The sequence below is a fragment of the Aythya marila genome (assembly GCF_965140915.1).
Source record: "Aythya marila genome assembly, chromosome: 11".
NCBI classification, from domain to species: domain Eukaryota; kingdom Metazoa; phylum Chordata; class Aves; order Anseriformes; family Anatidae; genus Aythya; species Aythya marila.
Genome location: NC_139052.1, coordinates 21,110,718 through 21,136,316, shown reverse-complemented (window position 1 = coordinate 21,136,316; position 25,599 = coordinate 21,110,718). Strand labels below are relative to the sequence as shown.

Below are 25,599 nucleotides of genomic sequence, written 5' to 3'. Positions count from 1 at the left end.
AAATAATTTCTCCCCGCTCGCTATGTGGCTCTTGCTGCCCTCCAAATGAGTGCGGCTGCTCCTATGGCTAACGTCAGCCCTGCCCAAAGCGCCCCCAGCACCAGTCAGCACTCCCAAAAGGCTGCGAGTTCAAATGTGTTTTTTTTTTAGCCTAAGTGCTCCCATTATTGCCAAAGCTTTGTTGTTCTTGGAGCTTTTAGCAGGAGCAAAGGCGTCTTTCCAAAACCTCTTCATGAATATTGAAACATTTTTGTCAAAAGGTTTTAATTAGGTTATGAAGCCCAGAAAGCATCCCAGCAATTTGCTGGTGCTGAGCACGCCTGTGTCCTTATTAGCAGGGGAAAGCGAGGCCTGGAGGCAGAGGAGCTGAGGAGCCCTCTCACCCCGAAGCTCTGCAAAAACACAAACCCAAGTTTTTGGCTGGCTCGGGCTGCTGGGCGAGCTGGGGTTGCAGGGACACAGCTCCACAGCTCCGTGCCCACCCCGTCTCTGCACCAAGCAGGGCACCGAGGCCGGGAATGCACACACAAGAAATAAGACCCGGGCTGTGCAAAGCCCCAAATCCCAGGCTTGCAGCAGACCTGATCCTCTCCCTGCCCAGCTCCACCAGCCCAGGCTGCAGGGCACAGCGGGAACCCCCCTAGTTTCCTCCTGCTGCTGTGCTAATGAAGGCAGCACACCCAAGGAGAGACAATCTCTTTCTTCATTTCTCAGGGGGTGGTTAAAAGGGAAAAAAACCAAGGTTAAACCACAGTCACGAAGCGTACCTCTAGGGCTCAAGCATTACTCATTCCTACATCCTGCGTGGTGTGATTTCGAGGAGGGATCCTCACATTCCACGGTGCACAACCCCTCAGGACACTGCTCGGATTTTAACCGTGGCGGTCAAACCCGAGCCGGCTTGGCACCCACAGAAACTTCAGCCTGACAGCAGCTGGACCGCAGTCAGGGGGACAAATCCCACCGGTGGCTCCGGAGGAAAACCTGGCCTCTGGGGGCAGGGACGTCAGCTCTTGAAAGCTTTGCATGACCCGGCAGACCCCTCACCACCAACCCAAACACGTCGGCAGCGAGCAGCTTCCCACAAAGCTGCCCACCAGCCACGATCCCGGACCCTCTGGTCCTGCACTGACTTTCAGCTGTCCCCGGCGCAGGGCACTGCAACCTGTGCAAAGCTCGTGTAATATAAAGCTGTGCCGAAAAGCAATCCCTTGGGCAACTCTTTTCTATGGAAATAAGGTGCAAATTAATGGGATGGGATTGGTTAGCAAAACGAGGCGATTTTAAGCTGCCACTGCTGCAGCCAAGGAGGGGTGCGGTGCCTGGTGAGGTTGCTCTTATTAAAAGCACCCCCAGGGCACATCAGGTGAATTGGGGACATGGATCCACGGGGAGCAGCCCCCGGGGACCAGCAGATGCTCTCCTCCCCTGCACTTCCAGCATCCTGGACACATGTGCAACACAATTTGGTTTGAACGTGTTGCTTTTTTCAGGACTGTGGGTGTAACCATAACACTCCTGACTGGCCATACACACCATTGCCCCATCACAGGCTCACCCCTTCAGTGCCTCGGGGGTGTCACAGCTTACTTTAGGGGAGCTGAAATTCCCATGTGGACAAATGAGTAAACCCTGAAAATTCTTGTTGGTTCGGAGAATTTCAAGTGATCCTCTTGGATATTCACTTTCTGCCTCCAGCAGTGCTGTGAGCAAGCAGAGCCTGACCAGCAAGAACCACAAAGGCACCACCCAGGCTTTGGACCTGCCTGAGCACCCCCAAGGGGTGTGAACCCTCACCCAGACCCCGGGCAGTGCCGGGGGCCTGATGCTGGCATGAACGTGGCACTGCCAAGGGGTGACGGTGTGGCAGCTCCCAGCTCCCTGCTGCCTCCACCACCGCTGGAGCCCACTTGGACCCACAGGCTGCTCCAGGCCTGCCAGAAACACCACGGGCTCTTCCCTTGCTCTTGATAAGATATGGAGAAAGCCTCCGGAAGCCAGCTATTTCTTTTCATACTCTCTCTCCTGTGTAAATATTTTGAGGAATGCTGCAAGCTGGATGAGGCTCAGCTGGAAGCAGCGCGCACCAGACCCACCCCGAGCTCAGAAACGCACTCCCCGGGCCAGCAGCGTGTGTTCAGCTGCTGGTGGCATCGCCTCTGGGGAAAACACACTGGGGAGGGGACACGGCCCCTTCCCGTGGGTGGCCACAAAGTGCTGGGACAGACCCCTTCCCCGCAGCCCCACACAGGAAGGCTGCAGAGCCCCCTCATGCCCCCTCGTGCTCCCCAGCTGCACGCCCTGGCTGCAGGCAGAGCCCAGCCCGTACCTGGATCCACACGGGCTCCACGGTGGGCCCCGGAGACGTGAGGTTCTCCCAGTTCCCTGTCCTGGCATAGGTGAAGGTGGTGCCTGCCACCCTGTAGTCCCCGTTCCACTGGATGGTCCAGCCGCCGTTCAGGAAATATTTCTCGGGGTCCTCGCTCCGCAGCGCCAGGAAATTGCCGGCTTCTGCGACTTCTTCGATGCGGATCTCTCGGGCTCCAGCGGGGATAATCCCAATATCAACGTACCCTGGGGATGCAACAAACATTTGCCCCGGGGGAGTCACAAACACGATCTGCTCCCTGGGGTAGCTAAGTGCCCCCTGGGACAGGGTGCTGGCATCTCCTGGAGACATCAGAGAAACACATTTCCTGCCTGAGCGCTGGCAAGGGCTTTACACACTTTCATCATGTCCTTGTCAACCCACAAAATCATTTTAAGCCTTTCCAAACGAGCTTCAGGCTGCAGAGATTTGTTCTGAGGTCATTAAGCACAAACAGCAGTAAGGAAATATTTTTCTTCTGAGGGGCAAGAAGTGGAAAGGCAACTCCCCTGCTCCCTGCGCTACTGCTTGGACCTTATCTCATCAAAATCAGCCAGTCTGGGCTGAGGAAACACTGCGAGCGAGCAGCGTGAGGGAGCCTGGCTCTTGGTGCTGGTCTGCCTGAACACACAGAAACAAAGTCCCGTGTCCCTTGGGTTCCTGCAGCCCGGAGCAGTGATGGTGCTTGCAGAGCCATCCCTCCTCCCGGGGTGCTGCCTCCCAGGACGTCCCTGCAGCGCTGGGGTTTTGTTTGCAAACCACCCCTTCCCCGTGCACTGCTGATCAAGGGAAAAATGAGCTCTGCAGGGCAGGGGGGTTGTTTTAAGGAAACCATTTCAAACAACAAGACATTTTTCTGCTCTCCAGTGGCTGGGAGCTGTGTGCTTGCCCTAAGCCCGCTCTGCTCACCCCCCAGCTTTCCACCAAACCGTTTGGTCCCTGGGGAGGCTGTGGCTGCTGAAAGCTCGGTGCGTGCTGCTTGTCTTTATCCCCTAGGGGTGTCCTGCTCTGGGGTCAGTGCCGAGCGCCCTTACCCAGCCCCTCGCTGTCCTCGAACATCTTCTGGACGGTGTGGCAGGTGGAGCCGTCCCCGTGGCAGACGCCGCACCGGTCCTCCATCGCGTTGGAGTCGATCTCGTAGTCACAGCCCACGTTCTGCAACAAGGCCCCATCAGCACCGGCCCCGCGCCCGCGCCTGCGCCCACCCAGGGATTTGCTGGAATTGGCTCCAGCAGCCAAATGTGGGAAACAACCACAGTTATGAGGACCAGCCTCAGCAGAGAGACGGCAGGAAAAAAGGAACATAGATTGGAGAGTGGAGAGCTGGAGTGTTTTTGCAGGATGGGTGGCACACCCAGGGTGGCTGCAATGGGGGTTTCTCACTCTAGTGTTTGCCTGCAGCCCCCTGTCCTGTTCATACAGCTCTGAGAAGCCAGAGGGGCATCTCGTCACCTTCCCCTGCCCTGCTCTGCAGCCCTGAGTCCCCAGAGCCTGTCGGCACGTGCTAAGAGCTGTGCCTAGCTGGGCCAGCCTCCTGATCCTTGGCCTTGCCAATCCTGTCTCAAAACACTTCCCCAAAACCTTTCCTACGTTCTGCTGGAGCTCTCCACACCTCGGACCTAGGCAGCTGCCAAATTGCTCGATCAAACGGAGACTCCATCTGACTCCACACAATAAAAACTGCAGCCAATTCCCCAAGGGTCCTGCTGGGCCCCGTGCCATCGAGAAGCCTTTAGTCTGAGCTCCAGGAGGATGTGTCCAGGGAGCCAGTTGCACACACGTGCTGGAACTATTTTAGCTACTGCAGTGCTCTGTACTGAGCCAGGTTTAATTCTGGTGTTGAAGCCAGCAGCAGGCTTGCAGTCAGTGACAACTGTACGTGTGCAGTTAGCTCTGAGTGAACGTGCTGTCATCTGAGGAGAGCTGCTGGATCCCGCTCTTTTGTATGTGCCAAGTAAAAACCATGACCTCTGAGCTCTCCCCCGAGCCCGTGCCTGTGCATCTGTGCGCTGCAGCCTTTGAAGTAACCTACAGACTATTAAAGGAGGAAATGTGACCTCCTCCGAGTCTCCTGCTGTGCAGAGCAATTGCCATCGGCCTCTGCCTGGTGCCACTGGCAGCGCAGCCAGGAAGAGGAGGAAGTTTCCACGAATGGTTTTTATGCAACATGCTGAACCTTGCTTACTGATTATTTTCCCTGCTGCTCTTTGCGCCGTCCATTGCATGACAGCCCTCAGCAGCGCCCAGAATTCCACAGAAGTGACAAGGAGGAGAGGACTTGACTTGCCTTCTCCTTGCAGCTCTCTCTGATCCTTGTCCCATCCCTCCTGAGCCAGAGATGCCCTCCCCAGCCAGCAGCCAGGCAGCTCTGCCACATGCTGCAGCTTGCACGGAGCTTTCAGGAAAGAACAACAACAGCCTGGGAGGCAGAACAAACCCCAGTGCTGGGAGAGGCTGCTGGGGCTAGGGAAGACATCTCCATTGCTGCAGGCTGTGGGTCAGAGCAGCATCTGCCAGCACTGCAGGGCTGGGTTGGGCTGGGTGTCCTCTCCACCTGCCCTTACCATCTCCCCAGCCTTATTTTCAAGTGAAAATGTACTTTGTGTATTTCATTGGTTTTGTGTTCTATTTCCCTGAAGCCAGCAAAGAGGCTTAAATACCCCTGCACCAAATATCTTGTGAATATGGAGAGCTCACCCTCATTTCCGTGCAGAAAAATGGTAACAAAACGGGTCAGGGAATGTCTGCAAGAGGACAGCAGGCACAGCCCCGATCACCAGCCCTTCCTGGAGCATGGGGAAGCTGCTGCCCCCTGGCACACCGTGGTGAGGGCCATACCTTGCAGATGCCGTTGATGCACATGTCCCGGCTGGCGTTCATTTCGTAGCACGGGGTCCCATCGATGACAGCATCCCGCAGCTTTTCTGCGAAGTATTCGTTCTCCGGGCGGCAGTGCAGCTCGCAGGGGTTAACTGGGGAGCCGAACAGACAGAAACTGAACCCGAGGAGCCGGGGTCTGCACGCCTTCATTCGCCTGCTTTCTGCAGCAGCGTTGCCCTGGGCTCACACGGACAGGTGCCACCTTCTCTCCATGTAACCATCTCCGACAACACAAATTAATCCTGCAAACCCAGCCATAATTTAAAATACGGCATAAATACACTGCAAGACTGGTGGGAAAGGAAGGCAAATCTTTTACAGGCAGCTCCAGCAAGACCAAGCCATGGCAAGGATCTATCTAAGGCTCTCTGCCAGGGCTTCGGGAGAAGCCTGGCGGCAGGCTGTGCGCACTCACTGTTGTTGGGCACTGGCGTCCACTTGTAGAGCTTCCCCTTGTAGAGCATGGGGTTGAACTGGCTGCACTGCACCTGGCGGAAGGACGGCTTGTCGGGGGGACACGGCCTGATGTTGCAGATCCGGAACCGCTTCCGCTCCCCCAGGCAGTACCTGCCCCCGTACTTCGGCCTGTTCGCGGGAGGGAAAAGCAGAAATTAACACAGTGCACAGCAGGGGAAACTCCCTTACAATAACTGCAATCCCTAATGTATGGAGGAGATTTTTAAATGCTCAGAAAGCATCACCCATGTCCTTGTTCTCCAGCTCCCTGCTGGGCAGGGGACACTGATGCTCTGCACAAAGTCCTTGGTCACTTGGCAGAGATACGGGTGCACACACAGCAGAGATATGGAGAGAGCAAAGCCCCCAGCTCCGGAGGGTGACAGAACTCCAAGCCCAGCTGACTTTGCTCCAGCTGCTGTTTGTTTCTGTTTCTGTTCCCTTGGAAGGTGCCTAATTCACTCAGGGGTTGCTTCTGGCCAGGTTTGCTTTCTTGCTCTCGGCACTCAGCACAGCATTGCAGCGGCCAGGCTGCGGCAGTGCAGGGGAGGGGTTGGATTTGTTGGTCCCCAGGCCCCTCTTTGCCTCATGGAAGGATCAACCAGACCGAAAAAGGGACGTGTGAAGCAGTCATTTTTGCGAGTCCCCTGGGAAGATACTGGAGGCTCACAGCTACTTTTTGCGTCCCGTCCCTCCTGACCATCCTTCCTTAATGTTGCAAATATAGCCAATTTTATAGGCATGGTTTACGAAGCTATAAAACCAGTTAGTAAAGACATGTAACCAGAAGTGTTCATGTCCAAATCCCTCCTTCCTCCTGCTGCCGGGCACTGTGACACCCTGCGGACCAAGTGCTGCACCCGCCCTGCTCGCCACAGCTCTGCCTGGTTGTGACTTTGCTGGTGATCCAAGCAGGGTGACACACAGGTCCAGAACGAACACATGGCCAGAACGGGGAAATCACAAAATACATCTATTGAGAGCAAACACATTTCTTCAGGCTTTAGATTTTTCATGCTTATGATTCCTAAATGCCAGAAACAGCCAGAAACACGCGAGGCTATAAATTCTCACTTACTTTCAAGGGTACTTCAGAAAGCAGTTTTAAAAACACATCATTCTTTCCAACATCTTCAAAGCGAGAGGGCCTTAAAGGCAATAATGGGCTTTTCTTACATGCCAACAGACTCTCAGAATGCTGCCACCAGTTTCTTATGCCTTTTCACAAGGTTGGTTTGGTGACTGCAATTTCAATGGCCCACATCCCCACGACCTTATGAAAATTACTTTTTCCCCAGTCAGTTAAGACTGGGCACGCTTTGCTGAGGGGAGTAAAATTAATTATTATTTTCCAGTTGTTTACATACCTTCCCTAAGGAAATGCCTGCGGCAGGAAGGACTACCCAATGCACACATTTGTTCACTTCATCCAAAAGGCAAAGCTGAAGATTTACCTACAGTGGCCAAAGCAAACAACTGGCCAGGGGAATTCTGCTGCTTTTACAGTGTTTGCTCTCCTACATGCCTGCAGCTGTGTTTAAAACACTCCATAAACTACAATTGCACTTCTGTCACAAAACTCATGTCAAACACAAACCTAGCTCTTGACCTAGGCCTGAGATTACACAGTGATTCTTTAAACAGTCTGATAGCATGTGCTAAAAACAAAGCACCCAGGGAAGAAGTTAGGCAGAAGGCACATCTGGGCTCATTAGAGAGATCCTTCATTTTCAAATCTCCTTAAGCCATTGAAAACTGACTGCCCCTGGAAAATTGCTCACAAAGCCCTTTTCTCTCCCTGTTCCAGGGCACTCTGACACCTGGGCGAGCCAGAGGCCTTTTGTGCAAATTCAATACAATAGGGGCTGGGCAGGAGGGAGACATCTGGGGAGCAGCTGGGTCAGCGCGGCGGTCACGGCGTGGACAATGCTGCTCCTGGGTCAGCCCTTGGGCTGGAGCCGGCTGCCAGCCAGGGAGCAGGGAGCATCCCAGTGCATGCAGCACGCTCAGGAATCACTCACGGGGAGAGAAGGGTTGATAAGCAGCAGCGGGAGCTTTCAAAACGATGGTGAATCACGATGGGAGAACGCCTGGCTTTCTTTTCTGCCATTAAAAGACGCCGGGTATGTTTTACATCTACAGGCATCGAGCCTGTGCTCTTTGTTGGAATCACATTCCAGCACGCTCTGCGTGCACAGGGCAGGAGCCGCTGCGTGTGAGAGCAGACAGAGCCAGCTCTGCCCCTCCAGGGGCTTCTGCTGCCCAGATGGACAGATACCCCCAGGAAATGAATCGCCCGTGGTGTTTCAGAAGCACTTTGTTCAGGAGGATAACCACATCCTGGCACCCCTCCTCTGCTGTGCAGTGCAGACCTGGGTAAAACCAGGCCGGGCAGGTGACAGCCCCAGCTTTATGAGGCCGTGAGAAGCGTTGGGCTCCTCTCCTGCACAGAGGAGCCGAGTGACCCCAAGAGCCTGCTCTCACTTACGTGGGGCTGCTGCATTGCCTCTCGGCGCTCTGCACGCCCGCGCCGCAGCTCCGCGAGCAGGCAGCCCACGAGCTCCAGGGCCCCCAGCTGCCGTCGATGGCATCGGGACGGTAACCCACTGGCACGCACTCGCCGTTGAAGCACCACTGCAAAGGGAAAGTCCAGGAGAAGAGAGCCCAGGTAAATGATGTGCAGTTGGACCTTGAGTTGGAGAGCCCTGCCCTGGGGGAGCACTGAAGCCCAGCACCTGTATCGCCCCGTGCAAACCCAGCTTCACTCACTCCAGGGTGCCTGGGTGTCAGCCACGATCTGCCAGAGCCCAGTTCCCCTCTGTGCTATGGGAAATTCAGGGCTGGCAGGCTGTCTGAAGATTCAAATGAGGCAACACATCCCCAGCACTGACCCTTAATGTGCTGAGCAGAGGCACGTGCAGGTATTTTTGTAACTTCACAGCATTATGCTACCATGGTCAAGAAGCCCCTGTAGTGGCTGACGGCACAGCAGGGTCTTTGGGTACCCCCCACGTCCCTGCAGGTTGCCAGCCCCTCCACTGGGCAATGCCAGTGTGCCCCCCAGAGTGAGGGCAGCGAGGTGAGCCCCTCCCCATGCACTGCAGTCTGCAAAACTCCAGGTTTTACACTTTTCTGGCAAAGAGCTTCCCCTGCATGCAGGACAAGGAGGCTCTCCATCTCTGGATGGGAATGCTCCCACTCACCTTGTTCTCCCCGCATGCTGTGCCATCAACGGCAGCGTCCAGCTTGGAATGGCACGTGGTCCCCACTGTGCACCACAGCGTGTTGCAGACGCTCTGCAGAAAGCACATTTGCACAGGACGTGGTTACTGCACGGACCAGCTCACTGGTACAGATTGAACTCACAGGGAGAGGGTCGCCCCGTGCAAAGCCCCCGCCACCAAAACCCCCTTGGGGCTGCCCGAGTTCATGCAACATTGGGAGAGACCACAGCTTACGTCCATGTCGTCACAGAAGGTGGAGTAGGCACCGTACTGCAGGCGACACTGATGGCCCACGTCGTAGAGGACGCCCGGGGGCACCAGGGGGAAGTCCAACACCTCCCGGGCAGGGGGGTCATCCAGGCACAGCCCCCAGCCCCGGCTGAAAGAGAGACACCAGGGCAGCGTCACTGCCTGCCCGCTGCAGTCCTGAGACACCCACTGACCCCCCAGCATGTCCTGGTGCTCCCCGTTGGAAAGCTTTGCCTGGGAATAACTCCCTGCTCCTTAGATTTGCAACTAGCTCATTAGCAAAGTCCTCAGCCGGGGGGGCCTGGGCCTCAGTTTCACCACTCAAGGTGAAGGGTTTCGCTGAGCAAACATTGCACTGCAGAGAAGCAGATGTTGTCCTCGCGTTCATACACCAGGCTGGCTCCCGAAATGTCCCTACGGATGCTCTGGCTCTAATGTCAGTGCCCTGGTAATAAAAATAAAGTGGATTGTCAGCAGCAAAACTCACTCACCCTCATATCTGCCGCTACAAACAGTGCTCAGCCTGTGCTGGACAGCATGTTTTTAGAAAAGAGATATTAAAACGGAGCCCGAAGCATTGCCAAGGCAGCTTGTGGCCCCCTGCCAGGCTGCCTGGGAGCCTGAGAGGCTGTTCCTGGCCGCCTTGCTCCGCCGCGAGTGGTTTTGCTATGATACTTCCCAAACACACAAGAAATTGTCACTAGTTTAGCTTACAGTGTTGATTTAAACAAACTTGTTTCCAGCAACGCAAAGTCTCCAGCGTGGGTTTCGGAGCAGATTAGATTACTTCAGCTCGTTGTGATTGGAAACAGGTCTAAATCAACGTGAACCAGGATTCCTTTTTAACCCAAGCTGCCGACACGGCCCAGCTCGGCAGCAGCAGGGAGCGGGGCTGGCAGGAGGTCGGGAGCCACAGTGAGCACCCACTTTGTGGGGTGCTGGCAGGGTGACACCCGGCACAGCAGGCACCCGCTGCCCCTCTCCCCTCCTGCACCTGCGGGGTCCCCACCAGGCACCTGCGAGCCCCTCGCTTGGCTGGGAGCAGCCCAACATCGCCTCAGCTTACAGGAAAGCTCCTCAGCCCCAGCGTGGGGAGTGGTTTAGATTCCTTGTTGACTGCCCAGAGGTATGAACAAAATCTATTTCTTCATTAAATATTTTACAGTTATCCTACGGTGCCTTCAGCTGGCCTCCACCTTTTGCCAAAAAACTTTACTGAGCCAGCAAAAATTGGCATGAGTTTGAATCTGGCTTTGAAGGGATCGACAGTAACCCACACTGCAGTAAAAAATCACAGGGCTCTGCACTGCATCTGCCTCTTTCAGCCTGTTCATTAATGAGCTAGATGATAGGATAGATGGCATGGTGATTAAATCCCCATGTGCAAGGAGGCTGGGAGGATCTGCAAATACATTTGCGAGCGGGATTAAAATTCTGAAAGCTCTTGGAGAACTCCAAGAAAGGCCCAAGAAGACAGGACTGAATTCAATAAAAACAAAGGCAAGGATTTAAACTTGGGAAGAATGAGCTGCACAAACAGAGGAGCTGGAATGGCCGGAGAGGAGCACTGCTGCAGGAAGGGCTGGGTGCTCGCAGCTAGCAGGGTGCTGCAGCCACGGGCATGGTGTGGGTCAGCCAGGAGGAGAACCACGGGAGGAGGCTGGATGAAGACCTTCAGCACTGCAAGAGGAGGTTGAAAACCTGGTTGTCTGGTCTGGAGAAGGGAAGACTGAAGGGAGACACGGCAGTCAGCTGCTGGGAGGCAAAGGGAGCCTTCTCCATGCCATCGAATGCTCACAGAGGGTCGCAGAGCCCCCTGCCCGACTTGCAGCAGCAGCAGGGCCGTGCTGCCATCGAAGGCACGAACCATTTTCCAACATTAACTGTTCAGCAGGGCTCACCCTCTTCTGTAAAACAATCACCATCATCTGAGAGGGCTTTTTTTCCCAACGCGAGGTCTGTTCCAAGCACATCTAGCAACCCCAGGTCAGCAGGGTCTCATTTTTTGGCTCGCTCCTGCCCGTTCTCCTGCCAACACCGTATTAAAACGAGCTCATGTCTGCGCTCGCAGCAGGCCTCTCCTTCGCCTCGGGGATGTCACAGCCGCGGAGAGACGCCTGCTGAACTCTGCTCCACTCTTGGAGGAAGAGCTGCCCCTTCTGGGACGGGAGCAAAGAGACCAAAACACCACTGGACAAGCAGACAGATGGTCTGCTTCTTCCCTGCCGCAGCTAACGGCAACCCAAGGTTATTGCCAGCAGGAAATGCTTCATCTAAAAGCGAAGGTTAAAGACAAAGGGCCAAGAACTCTGTAGATGCGAGAAAGCCCCATTCCACTGAAAGCCAAAAATCAACAATCATTCACCCTACCTCGGGCCATTGGCTGGGATTTAGAAATGGGAGCTCAGCACCAGGCAGCCTTCCTACCACGCAGCTCGCAGCCCCAGCCAGAGCTGCTCGGCCGCTGCTTCTGGCAGATGCTCTGGCTGTTTTCTAACCTTCCCGTGACAAGGAAGAAAAATCTCCCTCCAGTGCAAGACCCTGGCTGACAAATGTAAAACTTGGGCCACGTTCCTAAGAATTTAATAACAACAGACTGCAAAATCAGCCACAGGGCACTAAAAATAAACAAATGCAGGAAAGAATCTGGCCTGGTCTCATCTCCTCACGTGGTGCCTGCTGCCATCACGCATTCGCCCCAAGCACAGCCTTGCTCCTGGGACGAGCAGAAAGCAAGATCAGGTTCTCTGGGGTGCACCGAGTGCTACAAACCCCAAGTGCCATGGGAAACTGCTCCTTCTGCTCGGCAGCTTGGACGTGCCTACGTGCTTCCAGACGGCCACCCCTCTGTTAGGCTGGTGCAAGCGACCCGTCGCTGACACTGGAGCTCAGAGGAGCAGAGCCAGCGCCAGAATTTTGCTGCTGGGGCAACCATGCTTTGGGAATCCCGACAGCTAAGTCAATGAAGAAAAGTGCTCTAGCTGTATTTGTTCAAGCAACAAGCACTGTGCTGCTGCACAAACGCTCTGTTGCCTTTGCATTCAAATACTCATCCTTCCCAGCAAGGACCAAGGCAACCGAGCAAGTTAGAAATCCCCCTCAGTGCCCTGGGGTTGACTTCTGAGACCAGAAAGTCTTTTGCAGACCCCAAAGCCCAACCCAGCCCCAAGCTGTGGCAGCCAGCTCGGCCCCGAGTACAGACACAAAGGGAAGAGAAGAGGAAGTGAGGACTTACTCAAGGAATCGTGTGATGTACTCCCGGCTGCAGCGGGACCAGGTGAGTGGGGACGTGTCATACAGGAGCTGTGGAGACATGATGAAAGGTCTTTTCCCAACTGGCTCACAGTCATTGCTGCTTCCATCATGCTGAATCCCAAAACTGTGTAAGAGCACAGTCCCACAAAGGAGAGGTGAGCCGCATGCCCGCTACAACCACGCAGCTTCTCTGCTTTCCGAGACGCTACACCAGACATTAAAAACATTCACAGCTTCGTGGGGACTTGCTAATGAACAGGGAGTAGAGCATTTGGCTATCTGGGAAACGGGACCAGAGACACCCACAAGTTTTGTCCCATGTGGTAGGGGACAGGCTGCAGTGGGGTTTTATTAAGAGGATGCCAAGAGCATGCCCTGGATGAGCTGCCGTGGCCAGCAGTGGCAAGCAGGAGGCTGCTTGGTAAGCTGGGGAAACTTGGCTGTGCTCAGGGCTGTGCCCAGCCCCTGTGTCCTGCGACACTGTGAGCAAGGGGAACAGCCCCAGGAGCTTGTTTGGCCTTGCACTGGAGTAAACCAGGGATATTTTTGCTGTTTTGAAGTGACAAAGCCAACGGACTGTGCTTCATGCAGAGAGCATGCAAAGCAAGCATTTAGCTGAACAGATCTATATTAAATCCAAAATGTAATATGATGTATAATTATTACATGGAGCTTTTCCCAATGTACGTATTTTACACAAGATTTTTACTTTAGCTTTCTTACTGTCAACTCAGCCAAGAAAAAAGTAATGAGAATATCAAACCAAGTCAGTTTAATTAAACTTACTGGTTACAGACTTACTGTACAACTATATTGTTATGGACTATGATGTTCAAATGACCTTCCCAAGTTTAATTGAAATCAGGACAAGCACAATTCTGTCACTGATGCTATACACATGGACTCTACTTTAAAACTTTGTAATGAGCAACCCTCTTCTCCACTAACTGTAGCATCAGCAACACAGGAGAACTTACATGTGTAATTTGTCTGTGTTTTCTTGGACATGACTTTCATTGAACCTGGAGCAATCAAAAACTTAACTCTGGAATGAAGTTCCCAGGGTAAATTCCCCTGGATTCAGGCAATTGCTCGGCAACATCCTGCCAACTTCTACTTGTCCCTTGTCAAGTCCTGACTAAACCATGCAGAGGACAGAGGGCAGAAAGGAGAAGAAGGAAAGCGGGGTACCTGTGTCCTAGCTCATGGGCCACGGTGAAGGCCAGGGGCAGCCCCGTGTCCTCATTGATGTTGCAGCTCCTGTGGGGCTGGCACATCCCCGCCACGTGGGACAGACCCAGGGTCTCGCAGGGTCTGTTCATCGCTGCGCAGATGTCCTTCCTTGGTGATTGGAAACAACAACACACACACAGCAAAGAGGGGATGAAGACAGCAGGAACCAAAGGACAACACGAGAGCGAGCGCGGGCAGGGCTCTGTGTGTGCAGAGCCAGCCCGAGGCAGCTGCCCAGGAGCAAGCCCCCGCTGCCTCCCCAGCCCGGTCTAAGGGGATGTGCCTGAGCCCAGCAGATGCTGGCCAAACAGAAGCAGGAATGGAGACATCCAAACGTCTTTCTGCAGCAGAAAGATTTATGGCCTTTCCTTTCCCCTTTACTCTCTCGGTATCCCCAGCTTATTAGAAAGACTGATTAATGTGAACTGCAAGCCAGGCTGGCTACGTTTATTCCATTGTATAAATAAAGCTGATGCTGGGAATAATTAAGCAATCACTACATTTCTTGGGGAAGTACATCCCAGGGGTGCTGTGGTCCAGGGCAGAGGACCTCCAGCCACCCAGGATGAACAGCTCCATCGAAGTGCACGGCCTTAAGTGCCTTATTTCTGCTACAAAGGAAATCTCCTAAAGAAGATAATTCTGTTGTGGGTTGTGAATCACTGCACAAACAACCACGATACTGCCAACATCCAAGCTGCTGCAGCCTGAAACCATCAAACTACATTTTGACTGCAAGGTACATAAACTTGGCCAGAGGCATGAATTCCACCCAGCTTCATGGGAGGTTAGGGGCCTGCTCTGAGGCTCCTTTGCAAATCCCTGCATTCATCTGCAAGGGAAAAAGGAGAGCTAATCCCTGTGTACATCTGCTGCAAGGATCCACCCACTCTGGTGCTTGCCAATAGGGCTGTGGTGAAAACCTGGATTGGAAACCCCAGCTTCTACTCAACTGGGAACTGTCTCCAGGTTTAAACCTGAGGTTTGAGACCAGTTCCTGCTGTCAGGGTCAGGTCACCTTCAGGTTTCTTGTTTTATGTTGTGCTGTATGTGCAGGCATCCAGACAGGGCTCAGGTACAGAGAGTGAGATTTTACACAGGGTGTCTCAGCTGCCACTGAGATGTGCCCCTGGCTGCCTGTGTCCCACCTGCCTGCAGCCACTGGAGGGATTTCCAGCTGGCAGGGTAGCACCTGAAGCATAAAATTAGCCCACAGGCACAATACCTTGTGAGCAGGACTGCAACATCGTGATGTAAGGGATGGGAATCTCCTTTCACGTTGATGCTCTTCTGCCACTTGCAAAAGCTTTTCAAGGTGTTGTCTGCATGGTGGGAGATTTTCAGATCCTCCTGTCAAAACAATTAAAAGTCTGCTGTCATACTGCTGACAGACCTGTTTGTTTTTCAGGATGCAGTGGTAAGGGGTCTGACCTCTGACACATCAGAGCGAGATCAGGAGTAACTGCCATATAGAGGGAATAGCTTCGTATCTTATAAGATACAGGTTGGGTGGGAATACAGCCCGTTTCCACTTTCTTTTCCTCTGTGATTCAACCGAAACATGAAGTCACCCAACACCGGGGGTTAAGTAACACTGCAGGAAAATATTCCATCCTGGCTGATGTGCTTTAGAGAAGGATGCAGCTGGGCAGCCAGCCCGAGAGGCGTCAGGCTCCCTGCGAGCAGCCGCTGCAGCTGGGGAGCACAAACAACCGCCGGCGGGACGCTCCTCGGGGACACAACGAGCTCCAGCCACCCAGTCCCAGCCCCAGAGCTGCCTGGGGACCGCCACTGCTCCAGGTTTGGAGGGATGCTGCTGTGGGTAACAGCACCAGTGGCATCAGGTAATGTCCCACGGGTCATAGGATGGGAGGGAAGATACTGGCGCAGAGTAAGTGGCTGAGTTAGAAATTATTATAAGAATTAGACTCCACAGCTCCTCTCACCACAAAATCCTCCTAACTTTACCACGGCTGCAGGCCTTGCAGAAGACAAGGAAGTGAGGCATGGGAATCTGCATGAATCTTACACAAATTCATCCAGGCAAACAGCGCAAGATTGACCTTAGAGGCTTTCAAGGCCAGCTCTTTGTGTATCCCAGTCTGGCTGCCAGGATGGAAATGTGAGTCACTTTGTTTTCTTCTTACCTCTTCGGTCTCCAGCAGGATGAGTCGCACTATGGCAATGTTGATAGGGTTCCCGATGCTGGCATGGTGGAACAGCCCTGCCACCTGCAAAACACAAAGGCCAAACACATAAAGCTCCAAAGAAAGACCTTGCCCTGGGACAGTTCTGCTGGTAAATACATCTGCAAGGCAACATGAGCTCAAAGGGAAGCTACTGAAGGTTGTTGACAACATCTCGGGTAATTCCCAAAAACAAAAGACAAGACCAGATGCAGACCTGGCCTAAAGCAGTCCTGGTGTGACGACATCCGTTGGAAACTGCTGTAGTCTGTGTAGCACACTGAAACTCAACCAGAAATGCCTGGGGAACCACTTCTTCCTTCACTCCCTAACAGACATGTTTAACATCTCAAATCCCTGTGCTCTTGCAGTGCCTTCACCAACTGGGAGAAACCCAGGGATCTTACCTTGACATCCTCTACCCAGTCCCACCCTCTTTTTTGGCCAACAACCAAGCCCTCTTCTGAAATGCACATGGCTGTTACCACAGCAGCAGGAGAGCAAACAGACTGTACCAGCTCACGCTGAATTATCTGCTTGTCTTGCGGCTTTAGGGAAACCTCCTGGATTTTTAAGCCCACCACGTTCATGTTTTGACTCTGGACATGGCCCTGGGCAGCCTGCTCAAGGTGGCCTCGCGTGGGCAGGGGGCTGGATGAGGTGACCTCCTGAGGTCCCTTCTCACCTCAGCCAGGCTGATTCTGTGACTCCAGGCAAAACTAACAGTGGCACCCCGGCTGTGCAGGATTAGTTTGTTAGCACACCAGACCATCTAGTTATGAGTGGACGTCTCCAGAGAAGCTTGAGTTCAAGCAGCAGCATGAGCCGTTGAGGCATTTCAATGAAATTATCACAATTAGCTTTTAAAGCCTGACTATGGGTTTCACATTTAATGCTCCCGTGGTTTGGTGCCAGCAAAACAGCTCAGCTACAGTCTGGTTCTGGGCTCAGCTCCTTCCCTTGGCTGTCCTCAGGGGCTCTTTACCAGGAAAGCCACTCACAGCTCTCTGCTGGCACCGGCTCTGCAGCATTTGGGGATGAGGTGAGGAACACAACATCAGCTGCCTGCAGTGTTTCCTTCATTAGTGCTTCTCATTGGCACTGCCAGTGCTGAGTTCAAGGAAGCCTGAGCCAAAGCTCCCATGTCCCTGTGGGTCTTTCCTCCTGCAAGGAGGTTTCCTTATCCTCCAGAGGCAGACGGAGCACCAAGCAGTGCAGAAAAGCCCACGTGCAGGCAGGATCGGGCTGTTTGTCGAGAGATTTGCTGAGGTCCCACTAGGGCTGAGCCCTGGCAAGCCCAGTGGCCCTTACGTCTCATAGCTGCATCTCCAGGGACCTGGCAGCTCTGCGGTTCAGCAAACCAGGACTCACCATGTTCATCACGGTCAGCACGTACTTCTCGATGTTCTCACTCCCGTGGTATTCTATCATCTTGGTGTCTGCCACCACCAGCGTTTCCACCCACTTCTCCTTGCTGATGGAGCGCTGCTTTATTCTTCTCTTCCTGTGTTGTTTCTGTTCCCATCTCTCCCGCCGCTTCTCAGACCTCTCCAGATTTTCCCGGGATTCTGAGGAAATTAAATAGGAAAAGAAACATTTTTAAAATTATTTTTAAATGCCAGCAGCATTGGTAAAATATCATCAAGCCCCCCGTTTTTTGAAATAAGGGAGAGAACTCTCTGGTGTTGACAAGGAAGCCCCACACTCAGAACCCAGAACCTCCTCGCAATTTTGCTGTGGTGTATGCTCCAAAAAATCACTGGGAGTTGAAGACTCTGATCTCACTGTGTAGCACAGCAGCATTAGCATGACAGGAAAAAAAAAAGAAGAGGAAAAAAGGCATTTGAAGTAAATTCTTTGAAACAGAGTTTGAATATTTTGTGACTAACACGCAGCCTCCAGAGCAGAGCAGCACTTATGGTTTGTGTTGACACATGAATACAGGCAACCACGGAGAGATGCTTGAGCATGCACTGCTGAGAAACACCAGTGGCTCAGTAGGAGTGTAATCCTACATTTCTATTTTGCTGGGAAAGAGCAAAAAGGATATACTCCATGTCCTTGAAGTTGGACTGATGTCTTGAGCCAAATCCCAAAGATCATCCCCTGTCCTAGGCAAGACCGAAATACCCGCAGGGTGCACAGAGATTTCCTTGGCCACATGGAGACAGAACCTTGGGTTCCTGTGCTGCTTGTCCCTGGAGGAACAACAGGGACATTCATCGGGCTGAAAAGACACACGACGCCAGAGGAGAGCTTTGCTGCTCCTAAGGCACACCAGCAACTGGGAATTCTCAAGCCGAGACTTTTCCTGTGCTGCTGCTCCAAGATCAAGGTCAGGGTCAGCCCCAAGCTGGGTAAAGGCTTTACAAACCACACTGCACACAGTGGGAATTGCTTTTATGACCAGTTTCTAAGGGCTCTGCCTCACTTTGTTAACAATGGACTTTCACATTTTATGGACTCTACTGTACTTGAGCTGTGAAAGAGTGTTTTATCCCCCAGACTGAAAAATCCCAAGTATCTGGATAATTTGATGAATTGCTGATACCACTGTGACACTTTAATCACAACGCCTTCCTTGGAGCTTGTTTTCATTGCGTCCTTTGCTGCTGAGCTTCCATGCGGGACGTGGAGGGACTTCAGCAAGCTCATTGCTGGCGGCTCCCTGGCTACCAAGGAGGGTTGCAGTGGCATTTCCCCGGGAGATCCCCTTCACACGCCTGCCCAGCTGCACACAGAGGCTCACACCATGCAGCACAGGGGACTGACAGAAGCTGAATACCAGGTCAGCCTAACACCATCTGGCAGCGTGGTGTTTTGCAAAGAAAGCCAGCAAGACGTCAGTACAAAATAAAAGACTTGAATTTATACGAATCCTGCAGACTTTCAGTTTCCTTTCCAGGGCACATACATCACGGCCACGTTGCTGGTCTGTGTTCCAGAAGAGATCCAGGTGTGCTGCACACTGGCCATATTACAACCAGTGAAATCCCTTTACAAATGGATTTTAGAGGCTTCAAAGTCCAGAAGGAGCCATTCTATTATCCCCGTATTCATTTAGATTACCAGAAGAATGCCTAAAGACAACCTGATTATAGAATAAAGCAAGGTTTCTGGAAGCAGAGAGCTCTAGGAAATAAGCAAATCACCACGCATTGTCTGGAGGATGCAGCTTCCAAGACCCAGACTAGTAAGGCACCCAGGCTTTCCAACAGCTTTCCACTGAGAGCTGCAGAGGGTCCTTGGCCAGAGCTGGCAGCTCGCTGGGAGGCCAGGCTCCTGGGCAGGCAGTGTTGAGGAATGGGGATGCTGCCCAGCTTCCCAGGCAGGGAGTGCCCTCATGTTTAAAACCTGCTCTGCATTTCTGGCTAGGAACATACCCTTGCTGCCTCTCCTGCCTCCAGGATGTGTACCTAAGGCAAACACCTCCCCATGACACGATTTTGCTGCAGGCAGACAGCCAACTTCCATCTATCTCAGCTGAGTTAAAACAGCCCCGAAATCACAAGGGCAACACAGACCCCAGAGCAGCTGGACCAGCCCCCAGGGATGTGGGGTTGTGCTCCAGCGGTCGGGCTGCCTGAAGCACTCACTGATTGCTCCTCTTCACAGAAGCAACCAATTTATGACTAGCCCTGAGACTTCATCGTGGAAAAGACTTTGAACGCCCTTCTGTAAGTGTTGTACGCTCTCCCTCCCAGCACCAGAGCCTCAGCCTGTGCTCCTGTGCTTGTGCCATGGAGCCTCTGAGCTCTGCTCCAGCAAAAGCCAAAGCCCTGCCAGCAGCACAGGCTGCAGGCCCTCCTGGACCTGCTCTCAGGTGACAGCGCTGCCCATCTGAGCCACCACCTCCTGCCTTTCCCAGGACCTGTTTAGCGGGGCCAGCCCCGCAGATGGGGAGTGGGTGGGCCACTGAGGAAAAATGCTGGGTTTCGACCCCACCAAAAAGCAGGAGGGGGAGCTGCTCTTGTGGAAATCAAGTTGGTTCCTAGACACTACTGCAAGCAAGGTGCTCCAAACAAGAGTTGAATCTGCATCGCAGTAACACTGCAGGGCAGAAGGATCAAGGAGACAACCTGGATCGCTGGACTAAATGGGAGTTCTGGAATTCAGCTCATGGGAGCCAAGTTTTACTCTGAAAGGTCAAAACCTGATGCTTGCATGTAAACGAAAACAAACACTGCCTCCACATCACAGGGCGCTTGCAGCAAGGCCGGAAGAAAAAGATGAGAGCGAGAGGCCTGAGGTTCAGCATGCACTGGAGTCATGTATGTGAGAAACATAAGCAAACACAGGAAAATTGGCAGGAGAAAAAAAACCCTGCAATAATTCCTGTGACCTGTGGGCTGCAGTCATAAATGCCACAAAACTAAGCAAGCAAATTTTCTTGAGTCGCGTTTTGAAGCGGTGGTCAGCCTTCCCACAAGAAAAACGCTCGTGGAAATTGCTGTGTGCCCACGCTTTTGGAAACTTGGCCGTCCTGCAGCGAGGAGCCCCCTGCTCGGACAGACCCCAACCGAGCAGCCCCGTGCTGCCCCCCGCCCCCAAAAAACACCACAAAACCCAGGGCCCATCCCCTCGAGCACATGGGGCAGTTGTGCCTCAGTGCTCTGAGACACAAAAGGGGTTCCTTGCTGGCCAGCTAGGTGTCCTTTATGGCTAAAAGCTGGCTACTGGGAGCTTATCTCAGGAGCTTAACGCTGGGTTTTAAGATAACCGTGTCTGCTGAGGGGACCAGGGCTCTTGTCACCGTGCACTTCAAAACTGCAGAACTCAAATTGTGAATCCCAGGACCCGGCTGCCACTGGCCCATGGTGAGAGGCAAGAGAAAGGAGACAATACCTTGCACGCCGCAGGCTGCCCGCGCCGCCGCCTGCCTCTTGCCTTGCTCTGCCCGGTGCTCAGGAGCGTGGCGTTTGTATATCCTGTGGGGCTGTGCCACTCTGTCCTCGGGAATGCTGGCGGCCACCGGTTCGATGAAATAGTCCTCGTTCATGAGCCGAAACACGCCTTTCTAGCGGGGAGAGACAGAGACGTCACCGTGAGGCCACCCGCATCGAGCACAGACTCACACCAAAGAACCTGGGAACGGGAGAGGTTTGCAAAATATTGCAGGGAGAAGCAGGTCCCCTCTGAAAATAGGTTTGTGGATATTGTGAGCTCTAAAATCCCAGACCAAAGAGAACAGGCAAGCGGGGACTGATCATTAAGGGAACGGGAAGCTAAAGAGATCCCAGCCACAAAGTGCAGGGGGTGCTGAGCTGAATGGTGGCTGCGCTGAGGAGTTCAGGGGCTGCAGGGCTGCTGAGGCAGAGCAATGCCTTCTCCAGAGAACCAGAAGCAGAGCACACCAGGAATGTGTGTGTGCTGTGCTTCCTCCTCCATGCTCACACCGCCTCTCCCTGACCTTCCTGGAGAAGCTTTGCGAAGCCCAGGGACAAAGCCCGAAGTGTGGCTTTGAGGACAGTGCAGCCCCAGTGTTTTGAGCAACTGCTGGACCAGCGGAGATGTTTTCATAACGAAATCCTCAGGAGATGAAGTCAGTTGCTTCTGGCCTTTTGCACTAAGCCCCGTCGCTGTAAACTGAACCCTCAGGTTGCAGACTTCCTGTGGACAAGCAGCAGCAAACCCCTGGGGAAGAGGAGGAGGAACCCGCAGGAGCTCTTGATCTCAGCAGGGACTCAAATCATGGAAAGTCAGTGTCGGGACAAGGAGCATCGCATCCCCGTGCAATGAGGAAAGGATGTGTCACCGGGACCTCTCCTACAGCAGGAAGCGACACCCTAAAACTTTCTTTGGTTAATTACAATCCCCTGACCCCGGTCCAAATGCAAGATGTTATTACGGAGTCACCCAGGACTCCAGAGCCCCAAACTGCATCTCAGGAACAAACTTATCTGCAAGCACTTGGCTTTGCTGCTTGAGAAGCTCTCTGAATGGGCAGATTCACACTCAGACACCAAAAATTCCTGGGCAGGGGTCTGCAGCTGGAGCAGCCCCATGTAAACCTGCTGGGGGTGCCCCGAAAGGGCTGTGTTTTGCCCCGGGGAGGCTCTGCAGAAGCACTGAGCGGGTTGCTGTCTGCAGGAAGGTCTGGTTTGCTCTGTTTAAAGCACGCCTGTTAACCTTACTGCACCTCGTTTGTCACAGTCCAGCTCAGTGTTACATTGCATTTTGGAATCCTTGACAGGAGGCGTTTAAAGTCTTGAAAAAGCACTCCCAGAAAGGTGAAGCCTTCAGAGAAACAGATCCCAAAGGTGGGGACGGGTGTTGAGGTACGATTATCTTGTGCTACGCACGTAACAACTGCTGGACCAGCTGCTGAGAGCACATGGCTAAGAGCTGCAGAGTGCTTCCAGTAAAGCAAGGCTGGGCTTGACATCCCACGCATCCCCACCACGTGCCCACACAACATGCTCTTGCAGCCCGTGGCACTGAGCCTCCCGGCTCACAGCCCGGAATACCTAGCACGATGCAAGTGGCATGTTGGTAACAGTGAGTTCACTGTAACAAAGCTCAGGGACAGGCTTTTCTTTCCTAAATAATTCTGTGAGACACACAGCACATTGTTAGCGTGGTTTTCCGTGGTTTGCTGTCTGACAGAAAGCCAAACGTTTCCAGAGCCTCGCATGTTACGAGTACATGTGTGTGTTGTCCATGCAATACTCTGAAGGGAGCTTTACGACAGCTTCTATTCCCGTGCACATTACAGCCACCAGGATTTCTCTCATCCAAACATCCACAGAAAAATGAATTGAAAGGTCGTGGGTTCCTCCCAGACACATCAGTCTATTCTGTATCAGAATGAAAGGCCTGGCTGTTTCCTGCAGCATTTATCCCCCTGAAGTCCCTCCACTCCCAGCTCCTCGGGCAGAAAAGCTGCTCAAAGTCACGGAGGGAGTCAACGCGAAGACAGCCACGGAGCTCAGACCGTGCTTCCCAGCTCCGGGCTGAGCTGCTTGCCCCTTCTTGAGCTCTGCTCCCTCTCTTTGGCAGGCTTCCTCCAGACCCCACGCCCTCGTTGGCAGAACCCCAGCTGCGAAATTGAGGGTGAGAGTGCAACCAGAACAACCAGACCCGACTGCTCAGGGAGCTGTGAAGTGCGGGGTGCCGATCACCCTCAGATGCTGCTAAATTTGGTGGGAAAAGCACAACCTCGACACCTTCCAGGATGCGCCCAGCATGTTGCACGGCCTTGCCATGCTATCCTGCCAGAGCCAACGCTTTTGGACCACTGAACACACCAAAACCTCCCACAGCTGCTCCACTGGCACCAACGCTCCTGCAAATCTCTGTGAGATGTTAAACCCCGTGGGGACCCGATAGCTGTGCCAGGAAGGTGCAAGCTACTGCAGACACGGTGTGAATGTGCCTTGCTGAGAGCCTCCACCCCTCTCTAATTAATGACAGTGGCTTTCAGCAAAATTTCCCTTCTTAACATGCCACAACTGCCTTTGAAAATATTGACAATTGAATAAGACTGCTGACATCTGCAAAACCTAAAGGAGTTTCACTACATACGAGCCACTATCCTGCTGTGAACAACCAGGCTCCAGGCTTTGAACAACCTCGTTTTCAGATGTGTTTGTCGTAATCCTACATTTATATACTGGAAGACAGATGCGATATGAGAATCGCTGTCTTTGGGAATTTGGACACAAACACAAGTAAACACAGTCCCAAGAGTTCCCAAACCGCTGGAATCCATGGGAAATTTACAGTCAGCCCATCCACAGCAGCATCAGACCTACACAATGAGATCTTGACTCTGTTGCTGTCAGGACTTTTGCCATTACTTTCACAATAAAAAAAAAGGATTTCACACAGCTTCTGCTGTTTTTTTGTGGGTGAGGAACCTCAGTACTTACCAGGCCATCACATGTGCTGAGCGCGGCCAGGCCGCCCTTCAGGGTCCGGCTCTGAACCTCCCCAATCATGTGGCAGGAGTTGTAAGTGTGAGACTGGATCTTGGCGTCAGCGATTCCCCCGTATCGTCTCTCACTGACGAACCCGGGCGCGAGGAGGTTGTTGTTGAGGCTCAGGTTGAATTTCAGGGGTTGGCCTTTGTAATGCATTTCATAGAAGGTGAGAAACTTGCTCTTGGAGGAAAGAGACCTTCTGTGAAGCACTCGGTGGGACAAATCGTAGGACAGGAAGGCTCCAGTCTCGTCAACCTTGATCGGATGAACGATGTCGCTGCTTGATGACCACAGAGCAGGGTCTGCAAAGAAAGGGTTTTCGTGGTTAGCTTTAGGGTTAATCACCTTTCCTAAGTGGGGTCAGGCACCCAAATATCTGTTGATCTGTAAGTTGTGTCCACTACTGCTGCCAGCTGCCAGTGCCTGGAAGCTAAGTGCACTGTCCACACGTTCACTCTCTTCTCTGCCCTCCTGCAATGCATCTCCACCTCTCCTCTCCACTGGCTGGGGCCAGTCCTGGTTTCAATGCACACAATCCTGCTGTTTAACAACTACAGGGAAAAAAAAAAAAAAAAAAAAAAAAAAAAAAGGAGAGAGAGAGAAAGGAGAAAAAGAAAAAGAAAGAAAAGAAAAAGGAAGGGAAGGGAAGGGAAGGGAAGGGAAGGGAAGGGAAAGGAAAGGAAAGGAAAGGAAAGGAAAGGAAAGGAAAGGAAAGGAAAGGAAAGGAAAGGAAAGGAAAGGAAAGGAAAGGAAAGGAAAGGAAAGGAAAGGAAAGGAAAGGAAAGGAAAGGAAAGGAAAGGAAAGGAAAGGAAAGGAAAGGAAAGGAAAAATGAGAAGAGAAGAGAAGAGAAGAGAAGAGAAGAGAAGAGAAGAGAAGAGAAGAGAAGAGAAGAGAAGAGAAGAGAAGAGAAGAGAAGAGGAAAGAGAAGAGAAAAATAAAGAAAAGGAAAGGAAAGGAAAGGAAAGGAAAGGAAAGGAAAGAAAAGAAAAGAAAAGAAAAGAAAAGAAAAGAAAAGAAAAGAAAAGAAAAGAAAAGAAAAGAAAAGAAAAGAAAAGAAAAGAAAAGAAAAGAAAAGAAAAGAAAAGAAAAGCTCCCACTTTTGAAAGAGAGGCTGGAGCCCCTGCAGCAGATGCCTGGCAGCAGGACACCTCCCCGTGCCCGGAGCCCCCCAGTGCCCCCACCGCTGCCGGCCGCGGCGCTCCGGGACCGGAGACCCCGGGGGGGATCCCGGGGGGAGCCGGGGGCAGCCCGGGACCGGCGGGACCCGCACCGGCAGCACGGGGGCAGCCGCGGCTCCGCACCCCCGGGCATCCCCAGCGCGTCCCCGTGCACATCCCGGCGGGCATCCCCAGCACCCCCAGCACCCCCAGTACCCCCCCCCAGCACCCCCCAGCACCCCGACCTGGCTGCCCGGCGCTGCCTCCCTGCCGGGTGCCCGCGGCCAGCGCGGCGGCGAGCAGCAGGAGCCCCCCGGGGCCCGGCATGGGTGCGGGCGGCGGCACCGGCGGCTCGGCGCCCGGCGGCGGGGCCGCGACGGGCGGAGCTCGGCTCCGAAAAAAACTTGGGGGGGGGGGCAGCCCCGGGCCGGGCCGGGCCGGGCAACGATCGTGTCCCGGCCCGCGGGGCCGCCCCGCCGCTGTCCCGGCCCCGCCGCTGCCCCCCGGCGGCCGCCACGGCCCGGGGCTGCCCCCCGGCGGCCGCTGCGAGGGGGTGTCCGCAGCACCCAGGGGCCCGCAGCACCCAGGGGCGCTCCGCACCCTCCCTGCAGTCTCCTCCACGAGACTGCCACCTCTCCCCCGTCCCACTGCACAAATGTCACCGAAA

At 53.5% G+C, this 25,599-nt stretch overlaps 1 protein-coding gene across 1 annotated transcript in view; it reads right to left on the bottom strand.

The window, feature by feature from the left end:
* ADAMTS7 (ADAM metallopeptidase with thrombospondin type 1 motif 7) overlaps positions 1–25,321 on the bottom strand; it is a 45,306-nt gene extending 19,985 nt beyond the window's left edge. Inside the window, exons 1-15 of the mRNA XM_082768998.1 lie at positions 25,178–25,321; positions 23,723–24,075; positions 20,697–20,868; positions 17,223–17,419; positions 15,813–15,896; positions 14,891–15,015; positions 13,624–13,773; positions 12,413–12,556; positions 9,163–9,307; positions 8,908–9,000; positions 8,193–8,338; positions 5,664–5,833; positions 5,207–5,340; positions 3,403–3,523; positions 2,330–2,574 (exon numbers count right to left, since the gene is read on the bottom strand). Of these exons, the coding sequence (XP_082625124.1) occupies positions 2,330–2,574; positions 3,403–3,523; positions 5,207–5,340; positions 5,664–5,833; positions 8,193–8,338; positions 8,908–9,000; positions 9,163–9,307; positions 12,413–12,556; positions 13,624–13,773; positions 14,891–15,015; positions 15,813–15,896; positions 17,223–17,419; positions 20,697–20,868; positions 23,723–24,075; positions 25,178–25,259 (2,361 nt within the window). The 5' untranslated portion in view covers positions 25,260–25,321. The remainder of the gene's footprint in view (positions 1–2,329; positions 2,575–3,402; positions 3,524–5,206; positions 5,341–5,663; positions 5,834–8,192; positions 8,339–8,907; positions 9,001–9,162; positions 9,308–12,412; positions 12,557–13,623; positions 13,774–14,890; positions 15,016–15,812; positions 15,897–17,222; positions 17,420–20,696; positions 20,869–23,722; positions 24,076–25,177) is intronic.
* Positions 25,322–25,599: the final 278 nt, after the last annotated feature.